The sequence below is a fragment of the Haliaeetus albicilla genome, chromosome 16 (assembly GCF_947461875.1).
Source record: "Haliaeetus albicilla chromosome 16, bHalAlb1.1, whole genome shotgun sequence".
Lineage (NCBI taxonomy): Eukaryota > Metazoa > Chordata > Aves > Accipitriformes > Accipitridae > Haliaeetus > Haliaeetus albicilla.
The window spans coordinates 4,030,294-4,050,206 of record NC_091498.1 but is presented as its reverse complement, the minus strand read 5'-3'; the positions used below and the strand labels follow the sequence as shown (position 1 = coordinate 4,050,206).

At 52.3% G+C, this 19,913-nt stretch overlaps 1 protein-coding gene across 2 annotated transcripts in view; it reads left to right on the top strand.

Annotated features, from left to right (window-relative positions):
- Positions 1-14,535, top strand: part of RUNX3 (RUNX family transcription factor 3) — a 61,189-nt gene extending 46,654 nt beyond the window's left edge. For both annotated transcript variants that reach the window (XM_069803156.1, XM_069803155.1), the window contains one exon: positions 10,875-14,535. In XM_069803156.1, the coding sequence (XP_069659257.1) occupies positions 10,875-11,398 (524 nt within the window). In that variant the 3' untranslated portion in view covers positions 11,399-14,535. The remainder of the gene's footprint in view (positions 1-10,874) is intronic.
- Positions 14,536-19,913: the final 5,378 nt, after the last annotated feature.

The window sequence follows — 19,913 nt, the reverse complement described above, 5'->3', positions numbered from 1 at the left end:
GTTGGAGGAACTGTCTTAAAATTACTGTGGGTTCTTACCAGTGTAACTGGCAGCAGAATCAGCTCAGTAATTTTAATCTCAGCCCTGTCCTTTTGACACAATGCTGACTATAACCAATCATAATAATAATAATAATAAAAAAAAAAAAAAAAAAACCTCTTTCTCTCATACACACATGGCTTATTCACAAAGATCATAATTTTTACCCAAGCAAGTGGAGCCTAGCCCATGCCAAGAATAACACAGGAGTTAACAGGCCTGTAATTCTCACGACTTGGCAAGTTCTTAGGTAACACACACGAGAAGCCGATTAGCAAAAAGCATAATGAGATATCGGTTAGGAGGGACGAACGGGGCAAACTGGAGTTCATCTGGCCCCTGCTATCCTTTACCTGGGTGCTTCGCAACCTTAATTTTTTTAGCATCCTTGTACTCCTGTGCAGGCATTACAAAGGGGCCAGCGAGAGGCAGGTTTTTCCCTCCACGATCACCTACGCCCGGCAGCCCTCCGCTCTTGTGCCGGCGGTGGTTGGCCTCTCTGTTCTGCTGACTGAGCAGTTTGCACGAACGCTTCCTAATCCGCTTCTGGCAAAACCAGGCTGGGGAGCTGAGATGCTCAGAAACAGCCTCAGCCACCGAGGGGGGTTCAGGCACCTCAAATCCCTGAACACAGCACCTGGGGTTTGTGCTTTGAAGCAGACAGGCACGTAGGAGACAGCATTTATCTTTGGAAGGAACTGCGGTCCTTTGGAGATGTGTTTGCTCTGGCCCAGTCCAATCTTTCCTCCCCGGGAGCAAAGGCTGTGGCCACAGCAGAGATCACGGCAAGGACGCTGGTGTAAATGGGAGAAGAATCTGGCCTTCAGCCATTTGCAGAAGACTTTCAGTAAAGCAGCCCCTGGAGGTTATAAATAGCCCCCATGTAAAATGATCATCCTGAGGTTAAATGGTCTCAAACCAAAAACCTCCCGGTAAGAGAAAACCGATCATTTCTGAAGGGCATGCCAGGAAATATGGGAGGAGAGCGTGCTCAGCACCATGGCCGAGCGGGTCAGATCCTGCTCTCACACTGGTTTCCCACTGCCCAGTGTCAGTGTATTTCAGTGGCTTCAGTCTTGCCTTACCTCATGCAGATGGGCAGACGATCAATCCCTTCCCATGCCTGTCTGCAAACGGGACGGACATTTGCAACCCTCCACACACCAGATTTCATTCCCACTTACGCTGCTTTGGGGGGAAAATAGCATCATTCCGGGTTCACCCCAGTGTAGCTGTGATGAGAATCTGGCCTGGTAGCCAGGCAGGTAGGACAGGCAGACCCTCATCTTGTATCAGCCAGCGCTGCTTCCCTGGCTTCAGCAGAGCAGAGCTGTTTGCCTCTGTTGAGGATTTGGCCCAATACTTCTCCAGTGAGGTCTGGAAAATCTGAGGTTTTGAAATCCCAGCTCTCCCATCTCTGCAGCGAGACACCAAGCTGTCATTAGGGTGGCTTGAAATGGTTCCTTATTACCGGGCACGCAAAGCCAGAGCCTTGCATGCTTGCTTCATTTTGAGTTTTGTCCTCTAGCTTAAAAAAATCAAGTAGCTCTCAAAAGTGAAGCAAGATGTTAAAGGAACTTGCTTCTGCCCGCCTTCGGCTGCTTCTCAGGGCCCCCTCACTCTGGGGAAGTGGGATGGTGACAGATACACGTCCTCCTGGGGAGAACCAGGATGGTCCTAGCAGCCCCCAATTCTCCGCACGATGCTTTGCCCTTGCCCATGTTTCAGCAGTGGTTCATGCTGAACCATTTTATTCCCATTGCAACAGAGGAGGACCGCCCACGCAGCCGGCTCCTGTGTTCTAGCTTTGTGGTGGAAACATCTTCAACCACTCAAAAGCAATTGTGTGCATTGTCCGGCAACATGTAGGGGCCTTGTGTACACGAGGACAATTGCAAAGTGATTTTAAATTTGATCTACTCAGTAACAGAGCAAGCTGTTTTGATTAATGCACTTAACATCCCCTTGCACGCTCTTCATATTGCTCCAGCGAAACCAAATTCCCTTGACTTCACAGGCAGAACAGTAAATGCTGGATCCTTTTGCAAACTCCATCCTGCCTCTCCTACCCTTAGTATCTGCTGAACGGTTTGGGAGACATTGTCTTTGCTGGTGAAGAGCTTTCAGATCTCCTGATCTGGAAACTGCTCAGCTTTAACCAGCTTGATTTCCAATCCATTACTTAAAGCCAGTGCACGGTTTTTGATGTAGGCCAGTCATCAGCAGAATGCTTCACCGTATGCATTTAAAGTAAAATCTTTCTCTCTCTCTCTTTTTCTCTTTAAATATACATTTTTTAAGTATTACATTACTTTTAAGAAGCCTTTTGGCATAGGCAGCGAGTGCCCTATTGTTTCCGAAATGCAACGTGGCTGCTCTGAGGTTAAGTCCTGAATTATGGGCCCAGCAAATACACTGAATTGCTGCTTCCTAATCCCTGTCCAGATCGACTTATGGTTTCTTTAAAATATCCGTTTCTTAATGGATAAAAACATTCTACCATGGGCAGAGACTAAATTGTTTCCAAAGGAAGCTAGGCAAGCATTAGTGGGAAGAAAACATATTGTGGGATTCAGCTTCAGCCTCAAAGGAAGGAACACGCTTAAGATGGGTTTCCTGCCTGCTTTCAGGCTCTGCAGGCTTCTGTGCCTATCTTTAAACTGCTTCTCTGCTCCTCTCAATTACATTTGCCAGCTGTGCAGTGGATGTCCCTTAAATGAATCTGGCATGTAACCGTCAAAGACGAACCACAGGCCAGTGCTGGGCAGAAGCATCCCCCAAGAGAGAGTCCAAGCACCCGCGACCGCCGCTTTTGCCGCTGACGTGCAGCCACCTCCTTCTCCCAGCCACAGCTCGGGGTGCTGAAGTGCTGCAGTTCCTATAAAACACCAGCCAGGCGAAACAGCAGACGAGCTTGCAACGAGCCCGTCTGAATTCGCCTCAGGCTCCAGGGATGCCATCCTGCCTTGGACATGGGATTTTCGAATGCGCTGGCATCCGCGCTGCCAGATTCAGAGTGCCGGTGGGGAGCCTCCAGCCCAGGGGTCCCGCTGCAGGAGGGCACTGCCCGCATTGCCGGGCTGTTTGGCTGCGGTGCAGCCCAGGAGCAGCAGAGCAGGGCTGGAGCCCTATCTCCTATCACCCCTATCAGCCAGCCGCTCCGCAGTGGGTTTCCCATGGCAGACTTGGCCTGGTCCAAACCTGCTCGGCAGGCAAGGTGGTCTAGCTGCAGGCTGGGTTGTAAATTCAGCAACTTCCTTTTATGTAGTCAGGGCTTGTTAATTTTTTTTAATACCCTTTGAATACAGGTAAAGAGCAAAGCACAGGCAGGCCAGAGGGAGTGCCTGCAATCAAGGGAGCGTTTCCCGTTCAGCCCACCCACCAGCTCCAATTAGCACCGTTAGCTTATTCATTAGTTTTGTGGGATGGAGTGGCGGGGATTGAGCCTGATGCGGTATGTGCCGGGCAGGGGGATGCGGGCAGAGGAGGGCTCTGGGGATGGCGAGAGGAAGAGAGAGGCTGTCGCGGGAGAGGAAGCTGCGAGAGCCTGGCTTGTTTAGTCTAGCAAAAGGCAGGCTGGGAGCGGAGCTGATTGCTCTGTATAAATACGTCCAGGGGGTAAACATCAGGGAGGGAGAGGAGCTAATGTAAGCTATGAAGGACAGAGCTGGCACAGGAGATGGGGCTGAACTGGCACTGAATAAATCCAGACTGGATGTTAGAAGCAGGGTCCTCCCCAGAAGGGCAGGACGGGTCCAACAAATGGCTGGGAGTATCCCAATGGACCTTGAAGAGTTTCCAGAGGAGGTTGTGGTGCGGTGCATGATTCACTGAGCTGGGAATAGCTGGGAATTTCCCTGCCTCACTGCCCTGCCCGCCTGTATAGACCAGGAGGCTGTTGCCCAGCATATGTGGGGTCTGACTGAAAGTGCTGGGAGAGGACCTAGGAGAGCAGAGTTAAGGTTTGCAGCGCTCACCAGCGTTAAGCTGGGGGGCTGAGTGTGTGTCTGCACGGCAGCACACGGTGTTTGAAGAGAATTAGAAAACTGAGCAGCAAACATGCTCGGCAATCTTGAGGTGGTGCCTGGCGATGCTGTGATAAGCGACATGTGTGGTGTTGTGTTTTGGTTTGGTTTTTTTTTTTTTTTCAAACTCTGCAGAGGAAGTACTTGCACCCAGTTTGTAAGCTGGTTATATCAGATACAGAACAATTGCTCTAAGGGCGTGTAACAGCGGATGCTGATCACACCCTCATTTTTTTTCAACACCTCCCCTCCTCCCCCAAAATAAATTTTGCTCTATTTTTCATGGGGTGGGAGGAAGGGGCCGTTTTCTTTTTTAGTTGGCTCTGACTTGGAAACAAATGAACTTGTTAACATATGTGACAGAGGCGTGAGAGCGTGCCTGCATGCGTGGGTGGGGAGGAGAGCGGCGCCTTCTCTAGAGATGAGCTGGGTCTTCAGAGATCAAATGCATCTCGTGCACCTTCCCGTACAGAGCAAATTCTCTCCATCTTTGGCCACCTGCCTCTCCGTGCTTCCAGATGGAGCCGTTATGATCAAGGGAAGGAAGCAGAGAGGAAGAGAGGTCAGAAAAATGCTGAAAGACAACTTGGAGGTCCAAGCATCACAGAAACTAGTAGAGAAAAAATAGCCAAAGCTATATACAGAGGGAGAATTTCTGTCCCCGCTCCATCTCACACATGCATGTGTATTATATACATAAGCATAAAGTATCATTAGTGTTTACATTGTCGTCAGTCATCATGGTATAAGACAGGAAAGGAGGGGGTTTTTTTCCCCCTGGGCTATATTTTTCATGACAATTTTGCAAGGCACGTATATGCATATAAATAAACTGGTGATATATGGCCAGGCTGAAGATATTTATATATTCCATACACTTGGAGAGTGCCACACTATCAAGTTCCCTTTAGATTTCCTTTATTCTCTCTGTGTGTACTGCACACTATAAGTATTTGTGTGTGTTGTGTAATATACACACATGCCTAGGTTTATTGCTGACTTTTTATTCAATAAGCCACTGCATCTTCCCTGCATCTCTAAAATGTGGACCAGCGGTGATATCTTGGGTGCTGTGGAATTGCTCACATTCCATATGTCACTGCACGGCCCCAGGTGATCTGATAATCTCCTACTGCTGTACATCGAGCCCCAGTGCTGTGCTCTGCACACATGCCCTGGGTGAGCTTGTTGTTTAGTTGTCCCTCAAAGCTCTTTCCACGCTGTAGCACTGAAGAGGTCCTGAAGTTGCTTTTGCTGCCCTTTCCTCTCTCCAGGCAGAACAGAGATTTTCCTGGGTCTAGAAGCAGTGGAATCCCCCATCGCTTCGCTGGGATGGAGCCACCTCAGTGCCGTTAGTCCCTAAAAACCTCTTGCAGGGTCCATTGCCTTGGCTCCGCGAAGGCTTCTAGGGAACTCAGAGCAGATCCACCAGTTCTGACCCAGCAAGGGCGCAGGGACCAGTTTCACCCCATCCAAGGCAGCTCCCAAACCCGGCACCGTCTTAAGGGAGGCGGCTGAACACACCCAGAGAAACCTCTGTGGTCGGCAGCCTCACGAACCAGCCTCCCCACCTCCATGCTCACGACCAGCCCTCGCTGCCCTGCCCAGCTTCGCCGTGAACCAGCCGAGGTTTAGCTCCCATCGCCGCGCAGGCCCTCAGAGGCGGCTCTTTGCATTTATCTCCTTGCCGTCCACCCAAGAAAAGACCCGTATTGTCTCTGAGGCAAAAAAAGAAAGCTGCTGTGTCACTTGACCGCGGTTGTTTTATCTGGAAAGGGGCTGAGCGGCTTTGAAAGCCTGTTTCTATCCAGCTCCACGTGCGGGGGGACTTGGGGGTCCTCAAAAGGTGCAAATTGCAGCTGCACAATTAAATAACGGGGTGTGTCCCGGCCTCCATGGTCCCCTGGGCAGCACAGCCCTAACGAGGAGACAGTGGCATTACTAATCAGGGCTTTGACCTTTACATGGCTTTTATTTAATACACATTCCACGCTTCCCCAAACTCCCATCCAAAACATTGACATTTCCGCTGATAGATTGGGTCAGATTTTGGAGTAGTTGGGGGACTCAATTCACTCTTACAATGGTTAAATTCTTACAGCTAAATGGGCTTATTCAGTTAGTGCAGCAGCTGGTGTGATTTCGAGAAGAAAATAAACATTTCCTTCAAATATTTTGATTGGCAACTGGACAACTGAAATACTCAAGCTCAGATTGCCAGGGTCCAAAAAAGCAAATGGGGGCTGGACGGCGAGTAAGGGAGGCAAACCGTAGTAAATCCTCCTAGGCAGCGCAACCACGCAGATGTGTGTGTGAGATGCGCTGGGCTCTGCCTGCGCTGGAGAAGGGGACAGAGAGACGTGATTTTTTTTTAAAGCCCGTCACCGGCTGTGATTTCGAAGGGAGCGCGGGGCCCGAGGGTACAGCTTCACCCGCTCCTATTTCCCTGGCATTTGCTTAGCACGTTGCTTGCTCCAGGTTGCTGTTTGACGGCTGGCTGAGCGTGACGGAGGGTTGCTTTGCTGCTGAGTTAGGTGGTTATGGAGGGTATTAAAGGTGATGTTTTATTTGGACCTTGCTGAGGCTGTTTCAGAGGAGATCTCCTCGGATGCAGGGCAGGAGGGCTGATGCCTCTGGCCGGGGCTGCAAGCATGGGGCTGGGTGGCTTGTGGATCCATGAGGTGGAGGGGTAGCCCTGAGGCAAAGGAGCCAAGATGGAGGGGCAGCCGTGAGGTGAAGAAGATGGGATGGAACGGAAGCCCTGAGGAGACAGGGCCAAGATGGAGGGGCTGCCCTGAAGCGAGGGCACTGAGATGGAGGGGCAGTCCTGAGGTGAAGAAGACAGGATGGAAGGGAAGCCCTGAGGAGAGAGGGCCAAGATGGAGGGGTAGCCCTGAGGCAGGGGAGCCGAGATGGAGGGGCAGCTGTGAGGTGAAGAAGACGGGATGGAAGGGAAGCCCTGAGAGGGCCAAGATGGAGGGGCTGCCCTGAACCGAGGGCGCTGAGATGGAGGGGCAGTCCTGAGGCGAGGGCTGAGATAGAGGGGGCAGCCCTGAGGTGAAGGAGCCAAGATGGAGGGGGCAGCCTTGAGGCGCGGGCACTGAGCTGGAAGGGGCTGCCCTGAGGTGAAGGAGACGGCATGGAGGGGCAGCCCCGAGGCGAGGACCGAGACGGAGGGGCAGCACTGAACCGACGGCGCCGAGGTGGAGGACAGACCCCGCCGTGAGGGCGCTGGGACGGCGGCGAGGCCGACGCGGCCGCGGCTCCCTCTAGCGGCCGCCACCCGCCTCCCGCCGCGGGCCCCGGCGGCCATTGCCCCCTGCTGGCGGCGGGACGGGCCCCGGACCCGGCCGGGGCTTCCCGTCAGCCGGCGGTCGCTTCTCCCCCCCTCGCCGTGGGCCCTGCGGGGAGCCGGGGTCGTCGGCGAGTCCCGCGGCGGGTCGGGCCGTGGACGACATGGCGGTGGTTAACGAGGAGGCCCCCGCGGGGGTGTGGAAGCCGCTCTCCGCCAGGCAGCTCCGTGCCTTGGCCCTGCCACGGCCGCCTCAGCCCCGTGTGGAGAAAGCGGCTCTCCCACCCGGGTGTCGCGGCGGGGAGTGGGGTTGGACGGGCTTTGCCTCCCCGGGGTCTGCTGGGGACCACGGGGACATAGAGACCAACGTTGTATGGCGGAGCAGCCCGGTGTCTGGTTGCTGCAGCCTGGGAAGGCCGAACCCACCACCCCCCCCAAGATAACACAGAGACGAAACACACGAGTGGTTTTTGGGGTTGTCTGGGGTTTTTTTTTTAAGCCTCAGACTGGTCGGGGAAAGCTGGAGCTTTATTCTGGGCCAGACTTTAAGCTCAAGGCCCAGCGAAGGTGAAAGCAAGTTGGTCATGGTCGCTCGGATGCCCCACTCGCTCTGCGGGGCTGTGGATTTCACTGGCCGGGGCAGGCACAGCCGAGGGATTCGCTTTCCAAGGAATTCGCTTTCCAAGGGATTCGCTTTCCAAGGGTTTCACACCCACACACAGATTTTATAGACGCCCAGCCCTGCAGAGTGCTGTCTGTCAGAGACCTGGGGGGGGTTCAAAGACTGGCACCTGGAAAGCTTGCCCACTGCCCACCGGTGTTTTGCGGGCAATAGTCAGAGTGTCTCTAGACCCAACAGTATCGCTGTGCTTTGCTCGCCACGCATGCAGCTTGTGATTAGCACTCTTACATGCTTGCGTCTAAATTAGTAGCAAGGACCCATTGCCAAACGTTGCAAGTTCAAGCCAATAAAACGTAGCCTCTAAAAAAAAAAACACCCTTTGAGTGTGTTATAGAGGAAAAGGGAAATGTGCCCTGAGCACTTACGTTTTATTTCGATTTGCATTTTATGGAATATTATTTATGGGCATGTGAAAGCTAACGAAGGAGCGCGGTCCGATCACTGGAGATTGTCATCTGCTCTTGGGAAGGTAGCGAGCAGCAGTCTGTGTTTCTGGGGGTTGGGAGGGATTTTGAGACTGCTTACTCTCAGTGTATGGCAAAACAGTCCAGCTACTTGGGCCGCAGCGTCAGGGCTGTGTGCGTGTAAGGAGGAGGCGTTCAGAAAATAGCACTGTTGCTCTCCACTCCAAGTTCAGCCAGGATTTTTGTCCCATGGTCCTATCTTCTGCTGTGATGCTGCTGGATTGCTAAAGCTACGGGCTGTGGTCGAGCTGTTTCTTGCAGAGCTGGTCTCCAAACTTCAGCTCACGACACCTGACAGTTGGTGCTGCTTTTGCAGTAGCATGGCTTTGGGATGGGGCAGACCGTCCCGCTGGCAGGCTGAGATGTGAAATGAAGGTGGCTTGGTCAGTTACGAGCATTTTTAGCAGAGTTGTGCTTTTCTAGCCAGCCCAAGCACGCTACCCCTCCACATCGCATGCAAGAGGGGTGGCCCTGCGGCCAGGCAGCCGCTTCCATGCTCGGCTCGGCTGCATCCAGCCCCGCGTGTGTGCAGAGCGGCACGGTTCGTGACAGCTTTGAGCTGCTCCTCTCTTATCTCGCACCAAAGCCGCAGCCACGTTCACAAACCAGGTGCTCCCCCGCCTTTCTCCTCCGTGGAGCCTGCGTGGGAAGGGAGGCGCAGCCGATCACCCGCAAAACTGCTGGAGGGGAGGGAGGAACCTCCTCTCCCCTTCTCCTTCCAGCGGCCGATAGCTGAAGGACTCATCTGGGATGAGAAAGAGGGTTCAGATCAAATCCCCTCCCGATCTGCTCCTCCAGAGCCTGCCCTTGCCACTAGTTAGCTGGAAGGGATTAGCTCAAGTATTTTTTCCTGGGGAAATGCTGCAGGGGCTGGAACACCAGCCCTGAGAAGTTAAAAATGCTTCATCATAATAAATATATATAAAACATACATCCCTATGCATGCATAGCAAATATACAATCATATGAATGTGTGTGTCTGTATATATATATGCATATCTAAACCCAACAAGCATGTTTAGCATATTCATCTCACACATTTTCTTGCTCTGAGTCGGTACAAAATCCAGCCGATGTGACAAAAAAAAGTCGCTGAGGCCAGATGACATCCCACTTCCAAAGCAGAAAGGTGAGATGCCCCTGCTTTGAACAAGGGAAAAATAGGGGTCTTGGGAGTAAACAGAAAGGCTGAAGAGCCACCTCCAGCTGGCCAAAGCTTTGAGCTTGGTGCACCAGCCGAGCACTTTGGGCTAGAACTGCTCTTTCTAGAGATTTTCATCTCATGAGGGGTCTTAAAAGGCTGAGAAAGGTGCAGTTGTGGCATTTCTAGCCATGCCCTCTGGCATAACCAGTGCCAGAGCTTGGCATGGGCTGCTGAGGTCTTGAGGACAGAGGTTTCACATCTCTCCTTGGAGAGCAAAACTCACTTCTCTGCCTCAGATGCGCCAAGGCCAGAGGTGTGCTGGGCTCTGTAAGGAACCGGCACCAGCCTCGGGACAGCTGAGAGTGCCACAGAAAAGCCTTGAGATCCTCAAAGGATCTGCTGTGTGGATTCCCATCCCTAACCTGGGCTTCCCACAGGAGAACGGGACCTGGCAGCACCGGACAGAGGTCCCTCTCCAGTTATAAGCTGGCTGTGACCCCCTTTGGGTTTAGACCCCACACCAAGAAAAGGCACGGGGGGCTCCAGCATCCGAGGGAGCTGAGTAACATCCCCACCATGCTGACCCAAATCTCCCTTCCCCCAGCAGAAGAAAGCCTGAATTTCTCACTCTCTTTATCCTCTTGGAAGGAGAAAAATACACAGAGAAATCAAGCAGAGGGATATTGTGGCTCCTAGCTTGGGAGTTTTCAGCTGTGTGTTTATCAGCTCCATCCCCTGATGGTATCAGCACGAACAGGCCACCCACAAGAAGGCTTAGCAGGCTGGTCTGGACTCCAGCTTTTCCTCTCTGTCTCCTTGTGTGTGTATACACACCACCGACTATCTCAGGGACCGGCCGTCTGGGGCCTGCATCCATTTATTTACTACACAGCTGATGTAATGGCTAAACATTTTTTTTCTGTGTTTATGGGGTGTGTTTTTTTAATCTGCCAGAGATGAATAGACCCCTAGAGAAATCAGCTTAGTCGTGTCCCTTCTTGGATAGGAAACAACAAATTTAAGGACAGGAAATGGGAACAACTTAAACAAATGGGTTTAGGATTTTTGTATTTAAGTTCCCTAGCTCTCTTCCCTGGCAGAGCCAAGAGATGCTTTTCCCTCTGACTTTTAATTCCTTGGGCAGGGGCACAGCCCAGGCTATAGGACAAACTCTACAAGCCTCAAGGATAGTGCTCTAACAACCCTCTTTCTTCCTCCACCCCAACAGGCACGTCAGATCTGAGCCCCTTCTCTGACCCCCGGCAGTTCGATCGCTCCTTCCCGACGCTGCCGGCTCTCACCGAGACCAGGTTTTCCGACCCACGGATGCATTACCCCGGTGCCATGTCCGCTGCCTTCCCTTACACCGCAACGCCCTCCGCCACGGGGATTGGGGGCATCAGCATGACCAGCATGCCCACCACGACGCGCTTCCACCACACTTACCTGCCACCCCCCTACCCCGGCTCCACGCAAAACCAAAGTGGACCCTTCCAGGCCAACCCCTCTCCCTACCATTTGTACTATGGCACGTCTTCAGGCTCCTACCAGTTCTCCATGGTGGCAGGCGGCGAGCGCTCCCCCACCCGGATGCTCTCTTCTTGTACAAGTGCCTCAGCGGGGAACAACTTAATGAATCCCAACCTCGGCAATCAGAATGACGGGGTGGATGCAGACGGGAGCCACAGTAACTCGCCGACAACCATGACGACTACTGGGAGGATGGATGAGTCGGTCTGGAGACCGTATTAGGAGGAACTCAGCTGGGCACCGATAGCTTTAACTTAATCAGCCACCGTTACGTTACTCCTTTTGGTAGTGAATAGAGCAAAATGATGCCTAGGGAAAAAGTAAACCAAAGTCTCCCAAACCAAAAGTAAATCAGGATCCTCTGCATGCAAGCATGGGCAAACATCAAGCGAAGATGGACCAGGACCTACGTTACATTTCAAGATGAACATCCACGGGGCTTGAATTTGTCGCTTGATGTGGTTCCATCCGTATGTTTTAAGTGTGTGGATTGTACATAGGGAAAAAAAAAAGGACGTGTGGAATCAGATGCTTGTTTCTTGCAGAAAACTTCTCAGTCATCTCACTTGCACCTCTTCCCCACACAAAGCATTCAAAAGTTACGAAAAGCTCACCCTTCTTCTGCAGAATGTTTCAGAGAAGAGAAAAGACCAGGGAGTCATCCAAGCCATCTCTCTGCCAATGCAGGAAGACTGAACTGAATAAAAAAAGGAAAAAAAAAAAAAAAAAAGAAAAAACCCCCATTGTCTCCTCTCCTTCCCTCCCCGCCAGTGCAGGGCCCCTGACCACCAAAGATCTCCGGGACGATGCCAGAGCCACGCGCGGCACCTGAGAGTCTGGTTTACAGCACAACCGCGGGACTCGGGCACGCGCGGGGGCTGCGCGCTCCTCGCGGGTCGGCCGGCATCAGCCATGTGAACAAGAGCTGTGATGTGATTATTATTATTATTTGTTGTTGACGACAGAGGTTGTATTGTTCATTTTTGTCATTGTCGTCATTTTTAAAACAGTAACGTGGTTGATTCCGTGCCTGACAGACCCCCCTCTTTCCTGTATGTTTACATATGAGATGTACTTTTTACGAGACGTGTTTTGTTCTGTTTGCTCTTTTGTCCTGACCTCACCATTCAATTCTTTGCTCCTCTTAGCAAATCTCAGTGATGGTGGCTGAAGTGAAGGCGGCGTTCAGGACAATCCAAGATGTATAAGATGCACTTCCAAGCGCGTTAGCTGCAAAAGGGACTCAGGAGCCTTTGGCATGACCCTGCCACCGGTCTTTGGGTCTTCCTTTCATCCTCTCTGAGTGGCGACACATGCAGCTGGTGGCAAAGCATCATATTCCTGTTATGATTCTTTCCCATGTTTTCACCCAGAGTGGATTGACACATGGTGACTTTTTTTATTAAGAAACGACTTACACTTGTCAGTTCATACTGAAAGCTCTAACTGAGATTTGGAGAAAGGAGCAATTTCTACTCAGTCCCTTGGTGGTGGGAATATTGTGAAGCAATGTTATCTAGCCTTTTCCATCCCCTCACCCTCCTTTCCTTTCCCCCAGGTGACCCAGAGCATGGGTATCTTGCTGTAGATGAATAAGCTGAGGAAGGGGCACTAAAGGTACCATCGGTACCTAAAGCCCATCGGTAGCTGGTTTGCATCATGTGGCATTTGGAGGAGCCAGGTCTCCCGGGCACCACGCGCCCTTGTAGCTGATACCAAAGAGATTGCAACCTGAACGGGATCACGGCGGGAGGTCGTAGGCAGCCGGAGAGGCGGCAGGGCCCCCCCCCAAGGCCAGGTTAGTGGCCTGGCTCTGATGCATGCCACAGGGTTACATCGCCTGGCATGAGCCCGCTGTGCTTTCTCCTGGCGTGGGAATTCAGGCTGGATTCGGGATTCCTCGTGCTGGCAGGGCTGAGGGTGCATGGGCAGGTTCCTGGGGAGCGTGTAACTGTGGTACCCACTGCCCTCTGGAGCCTACCCTGCAGCAAGGGGATGCAGACAGTCCCCAGCCCCCAGTGCCACCAGTTACCAAGCCTTTTTTTTTTTTTTTTACATGAGCATAAGGAAATTGAAACCCCACAGCTGCTCTCCCGGCCCCTCTGTCTAAGTTACACCATTATGGCCACGCTACCTATCACCAAATCTCAGTTGGCAGCTTGTCAGCACTCGGTTGAGGTACAGAGCGTTGTAATTGCACTACCACGTCAAGACTGGAGCAAGACATCCTGGCTTAGTTGGAAAGCTGCGATGACCACTCATGAGTTAAATAAGCAACAAGAAGAACAACTCTTTTAAATAATAATAATTAAAAAAAGCCCTACCCCAGCAAAACTGCAACCTTCACTTGCCTTAGCGACAGCGAGCATCTCTCTGGTGCTCGCCAGCTGTAGAAACTGGACCACGGCAGCCTGTGTTTTGATGCATTTACGTTTATCATCCAATTGCGCCACTGATTGAAAGCACAAAGAAAACAAGGCATTCATAGTACTAGGTTAATTTAAGACTGTTCGTAGTGAATTAAATAAAGAAAATAATAAGAATGGCAACGATGTTATTTTTATGACATATTGTCATGTGAAGGTGTAAATATATGCACCTCTGTTGTATGCAAATGGTCACAAGACAGGCCAACGTTTTTTGCTTTGCACTATAATTTGCTTTTTTTAAAAAATGCACAATCGCTTGTACAGTAAAACCCCTTTGTCTGGCTCACAGAATATTTAACTATAAAATCTAATTTTTGGTCTTATTTGTTATAATAATATAATTCTTAAATGTGTTGAAGGATCCGATTCTTAATAATGCTTCTAATACTTGTATGTGCAGGGTAAAATAACAACAAACAACTAAGGAGATGAGAACAAAGATCTTTGTAGATAAAAAGAAGGCTAAAGTTGTTGGTTTTTTTTAATGGTGTCTTAACAATGGACATTAAAAAAAAATATGCTAGTGATACCAAATAATGTGGTTATTTGTGTAATATACCAACCCTACTTGAAGGTAATGCCCTATATTTAATATGTAGCCCATCTTTTTAACCTGTAGCACTTGTCACTGGGGAGGGGGGAGGCGGGGAGGGAGGGCGAGGAAGAGGAGGGTCTGCTCCTGTTGAAGTCATTGGAAGAAGCTCTCGCTGGAGGAGTCTCTGCTGCGCTGGCTTCAATGAGAACAGAGTCGGGCTCCTTCATGAGCGGGTGGAAATCACGTTGGTACGAAGCCATAGCAAAGTGGTCAGTTCTGCTTTTCTATTATCGGTGTCAATGTTCTTATCCAATGTACATGATTATATCGTCAGGCCTCCGTGTAATCATTTTAATGACTTTCCATGTGGAATAATAAATGTACGGTTACCAGTCTCCCCGGTGCCTTCCGCCTGCTCACTTCTCACTGTGGGGAGCAGATCTGTGCCCTGGTACAGAGGAAGGTTCGTCACGCTGCTCTTTCTCCAGGGTCTAATTTTGGCACCTCTGCGAGCAGCCCGCTGCCCAGATCTGGTGTCTGAGGGGGGGGTCACGGCTGCTCTTGACCACGGTTTGGCCCGAGCAGGCGTTGCGAGGGTGTCTGGGGAGGAGGGCAGGCAGGTGCCTGCACAGGGATGCAGGGGGGCGATGGGAGCGATGATCCCGGGCTCCGAGCTCTAAGAAAACCCCTTTAGGCTTCTCCAAGGGGAGGTCTGGACCACTAACCCTGCACTGGGCTAGACCTGGGAGGTGATCCCTGCATCCCCAGCCAAGCGTCCCACACCCCGACCGCCGCCTGTCATCGCCGCGCCGCTTCCCAAGACACAAAAGCTCCAGCACAAATCCTAAACAGGACCCAAATTCCCAGGCGGTCCAAGCCCAAACCCTTTAGCACTCACCACTCGCCTCCAGAACCCAAATGACAGCTGAAAAGCAAAAATAAAAAAAATCCCAGCCTACAATAGCATCCGATGCCAATGCGCTGTAGGCTGGGGGCTCCCGAGGAGCCAAGCCACTCAACGCAAGCGTTATTCATGAGCCCGGCGAAGGCAGCAGCAGCGGCGTGCCGGGGCGATGCCGGCGCCTTGCCCATCGAGCAGGGCGGATGTGCCGGAGCCGATGCTCTGCCTCTTCTTTGCAGCATCTCCGTAAGCGTAGCCCATAGCGGCATTCGCACGGAAAAAGAAAAAAAGAAAAGAGAAAAAACAAAAAGGAAAAGCGCGAACGAAACCACAATAAATGCTAATATGGGTGAGAACCCAACTCCGCAGCCCTGGCCAGCGGAAATATGTTTCAAGTCAAACCCTAGACATACCCGCCTTTTCTTCACAGCTACTGGGAGAGGAAACGCCCCGAGGTGTAGCTATTATTTACAGGAACTTTCCATTCCAAATTGATCCGTGCTTTACTCGCAGCCTCGTTTAAAGCTGCAATGAAAAGAGAGAAGAAGAAGGAAAGGGAAAAGAAAAAGCGGACAAATAAAAAGGGCTTTGTTGTACCGACGTGTGCTGGGTCATCTATGGAAAAGGGGCTTTCGAGGGGGGCAGCCCCTCTGCAAAGTGGTTTTGGTGCCGGTGCCGATGGGGTGATGCCCATCGAGGGAATGAGGCTGGGGCTGGATCAGGCGCAGTACGGACCAAACCAGTGCGGGGAGGACATGGCAGCAGCTAAATTATAGCTGGGAGGCCCAGGTAGCTCAGTGAGCCGATGGTGTTAAACGTACCCAACACCTGAGGGCCAGATGGGTGTTATTTTTATATGGGCGTTATTTTTATTCAGGCCACCTACCAAGCACAGGACCCAGCGTGCTGTGGATGCTGGGGCTGCATCTTGCTTATACGCTAGGTTTGCACCAATTTAATGAATTTAAATGGGAAAGCTGGACCCCAGCGTGGCAGCGTGGGATGTGGGGTGCATCAGCCTCTCCCAAAGGCCCTCCAAGAGCTGAGAGCAGCCACAGATGCTGGTCCTGGGTGCCAAACAGGGGAGCCGAGTACCCGAGGGTTCCTGCTGTTCCAGGGGGATGCTGAAAAACAGGGCCGAAAGTGATAGTGTGAGGCAATCAGAGCAGAAATATTTGGTTTTTCTTCTGCAAATGCAAACTGAAAGGGAAAAAAAAAAATCACTGGGGCTTGGATGACTTTTCTGAGCATTCAAATACTAAATTGAGTGGAGTCTGGGCTAAAAAATCTCCTAGGAAAAATGAAGAATATTTCCTTTGAGAACAGAGCTAACAAAAGTCTTAGCAAAAATCTTATTATATTCTCTTTCCAGACCAAACTCTAAACCCTAGCCTCTATTTTAATGACTCTGTTGTGTCCAAACTGTCTGTCTTAGTAAATAAACTTTTAACTTGCAAAAAGTTTCTAGGCTACGCAGGACATGGGGAAGGATCCTGCCTCGTTGCCGTGGGGTCTCGCCTTGCCCACACAGTCCCTCTCCCTCGTCAAGCCCTTAATGAACCGTGCACAAATGAGCGATCAGCATCATTAAGGCACAATCCTGTGCTTCTGAAATAGTGGGGCCAAATGGCTCTGCAAGGTGCCTAGCACCCTTCCTGCACCCCCTGAACCCGCAAACATCAACCCCCCCATGGACACCCATCGCCTGGACCAGCATGAACGGAGTCACCAGCTCCCACTTCAGCATCATCTTCCTGGGCATTCACGGGGTGTTAATCCTGCTGCAGGGCCGTCCTGCTGGAAAGGATGGGTGGTTTGTTGAGGTTGGGTTTTTTTTTTTTTTTTTTTTTTTGAATACTGCCTATTTAGAAGCTAAATGGTGGAAAACATGGAAAATTCATTAGGGTGTCTGGGAAAGTGTTAGGTTACACGTCATTCACATCTACTTACTCAGCGGGACCTCGCGCCTTGGGGGAGATATATATTTATATATATATATTTTATATATAGGAGTTGTTGGCGTTTTTTTCTCTCCATTCAATTTCCAGACAGGCACAAAAGCGAGCCCTTTCGTTTCTCACAGGCTCTTCAAAACTCTCCCCCCAAAGTAGAGCTGCCATCCCTTTGCCCAGCCTGGCCAGGGCTTTGCCCCCTTCCCACCCCTCCGGGGCCAGCCCAGGTGCTCAGCATCTCTGCGAGGTGACCGGTGCCATTCCCACCCGCTTGGAAAAGGCAGGAATTGTTAAACCAAGGCCCATAAAGGGCAAATACGCAGCCACGCCAGGACCTGCTGGCAGCGAGCCCCGGCTGGCTGTTTCTTCGGTGCTGGCTGGCAAGAAGCTCGGCGAGGATGGGAGCTGGGAGAAGAGCAGAGGGGGGTGGAGGGCTGGTTCAGTGCCCAAACTATAAAACCCGAAAAAAACAATCCTTCATTCCTGATCACTCAGAATTTCTCAAGTTTGGTGCAATACAAAAACAACCCAATAAAAACATCATTCCGGGGTCACAAGAGCTGTTTTGCTCAGCTGCAAGCCAGGATGTTTCGTTTTTCAGATCTGCCATAGCTCCTCTGCTGAGCAATTTCTCCCCAGCTTCAGCCAGTCCCGAAGCCACCATCCAGCCCTGAACCACAGCTTATTCAGCTAAAAATCAACCCCAAATCTTTCCATGTATTGCAGAGGAGACTCTCCAATTCGAGGGGAAAAAAAAAAAAAAAAAAAAAAAGGCAGGCTGTGTTTTCCCATAAATAGGACTCCAACAACAAATCCTCACTGCTCGGTTTGTGCCAGGATGCCTTTTTTCCCCGGCGCCTTCTTGCTCCTGGCCGGGACAGCCCAGCCCACGTGCAGCCACGAGGCATGGCTGTATGGAAGAGCCGTCCCCACGGCACGTCGGGGCTTTGGACACCGGATCGCGGGGAGGAGAGGAGAGCCAAGGCCAGGGCTGCTGGGGAAACCGGGGCTCCAAGGGCTAATCCCCCGCTCTGGGGTGCACCGTGGCTGTCCCGGGTGGAAAATGGTCCAGCTGGAATAGTTTGGGCTCATTTTTAGTGGGTCCGAGGCACTTCTGCAAAGCCATCCCAGGCAAAAAAGCCAGTGGGAATTAAGCACCCAAATACTTTTGCACAGCTCGGGAGTCTTTGCCAGTGCCAGATTTAAACCCAGTTCCCTGGATCCCCATCAGCCTCCTTGATTCCATCCCACCCCGCAGGGATGTCACCAAGTGGGGCCGTGTCACCAGGACACGCATCTGGATGGCACTCGAACGTGCACACCGGTGCTGGCTGCACCAAGAACAGCAGTCACATCTCGAAATCCCTCCCCAAAGCACCTTCTGTGCCATTCTGCATGAGGGCTGTAATTTAATAACATATGCTATTTTTTATTTAAGCCATGCAAACAGTCACCTGTATAACTGTTAATTCCCTGACAGCAGCAGGCTGAGATGCAGGGAAGGTGTTTTCTTGCGCAGAGGTTGGGCTGGGCCGGGAGATCAGAAGAGTTTAAATTAAAATAGGCTCATGCCCTGTGAGTCTTTATTCTTGGCTTAACCCACAGAGGCTAAAAACGATGTTAGCGACACGGTGCTGGGATCCCACATCGCTCCACCGAGCACCTCCCGCCGCCGTCAGACACTGGGCAATGAAAGCGGCTCGACTTCAAAGAGCCAGGGCAGGGGAGGATGGAGAGCAAGGACTCATCTCATTAACCTTGGAATCGCATTAGATGGGATGATAGCGGGCTTTAATTAGGCCAGCCGAAGCGGGCAGGGGAGACGAGGCTGCATCCCGGCGGGTGCGTGTGTGTGTGTGTATGTGCGCGCGCGCGCGGTGCCGTTTCGGCGCAACCCCCAGGTGAACACCCCCGGGCATGCACCTGCCTGCGTGGGCAGAACGCACACGCGTGACGGGGCATGTCCGCGTGGGGGGGGGGGGGGGGGGACGCGCACCCGGCGGCACCCGGCGGCACCCACCACCTCCCGCCAGCCCCACTCAGGCACGTCCAGCTGGTCGGATCCCCGTGGGGATGTGCTGCTGCCCTGGGGATGCTCGGCTCCTGCCGGGCAGGATCTGGCCTCGGGAGCAGGTCAGGAGTGTCACAAATCCCCGCAAACTGCTCCAGCCCCCGAGGGGTCAGTCCCGCTCCTGCCGCAGGTCAGGCAGGGTGCTTAAATGGGTGCTGCTTTTAAACACGCGTGATGTACCCACGGCTGCCTGGCAGGCAGCGCACCGTGTGCCTCCGGCTCACCGCTGCGCTCCAGGGAGCACGGGGCTGGAAATCCCACTGGTGTCTTGGGTGGGCAACCAAACCGACCCTGGGACGGCACTGGGGACAGCAAAGCGGTCAGGTGGAGGTGACAGCGCTGGGGTGCTGCCCCAAACGCCTGTCCGTGGCACAGTGCTGCCCGCCAGCCCCACCATGCAGTAAAACAGGAGGGACAAGAAAACGCCAGCAACCGACCTTTTTGGGCTGGATGACCCAAATCCTGGCTCTGTCCGCGCCGTGATGGTGCCCACCGGGTGGGCAGCCAAGGACCAGGTCGGGCTCTCCATCGTCGCCCTCCGGTGATCCGGTAAACCCCTTCTCCAGCCCCCGCCTGGGCTCTGGCTGAGCTCCAGGAGGGATATTTCACACCGGTGCTACCAGGCAGCGTACTTCCTCTCCATTCTAGCAACTCGCAAAGCCCCCACTGGGTCCCTGCAAACATATACAGCTAATTTTTTAAGATGGGGAGAAAAATAACCATAGCAGGGCTGGGTTTGGCTGCAGAGAGGGGACCCAGAGGGGCCGTTCCCGCTGCCATCCCCAGGGTGGCTGCAGCCTGGTCCCCCCCCTTGGCAGGTTTTGCTGTTTGTCTTTGCAGCCGGCGGGT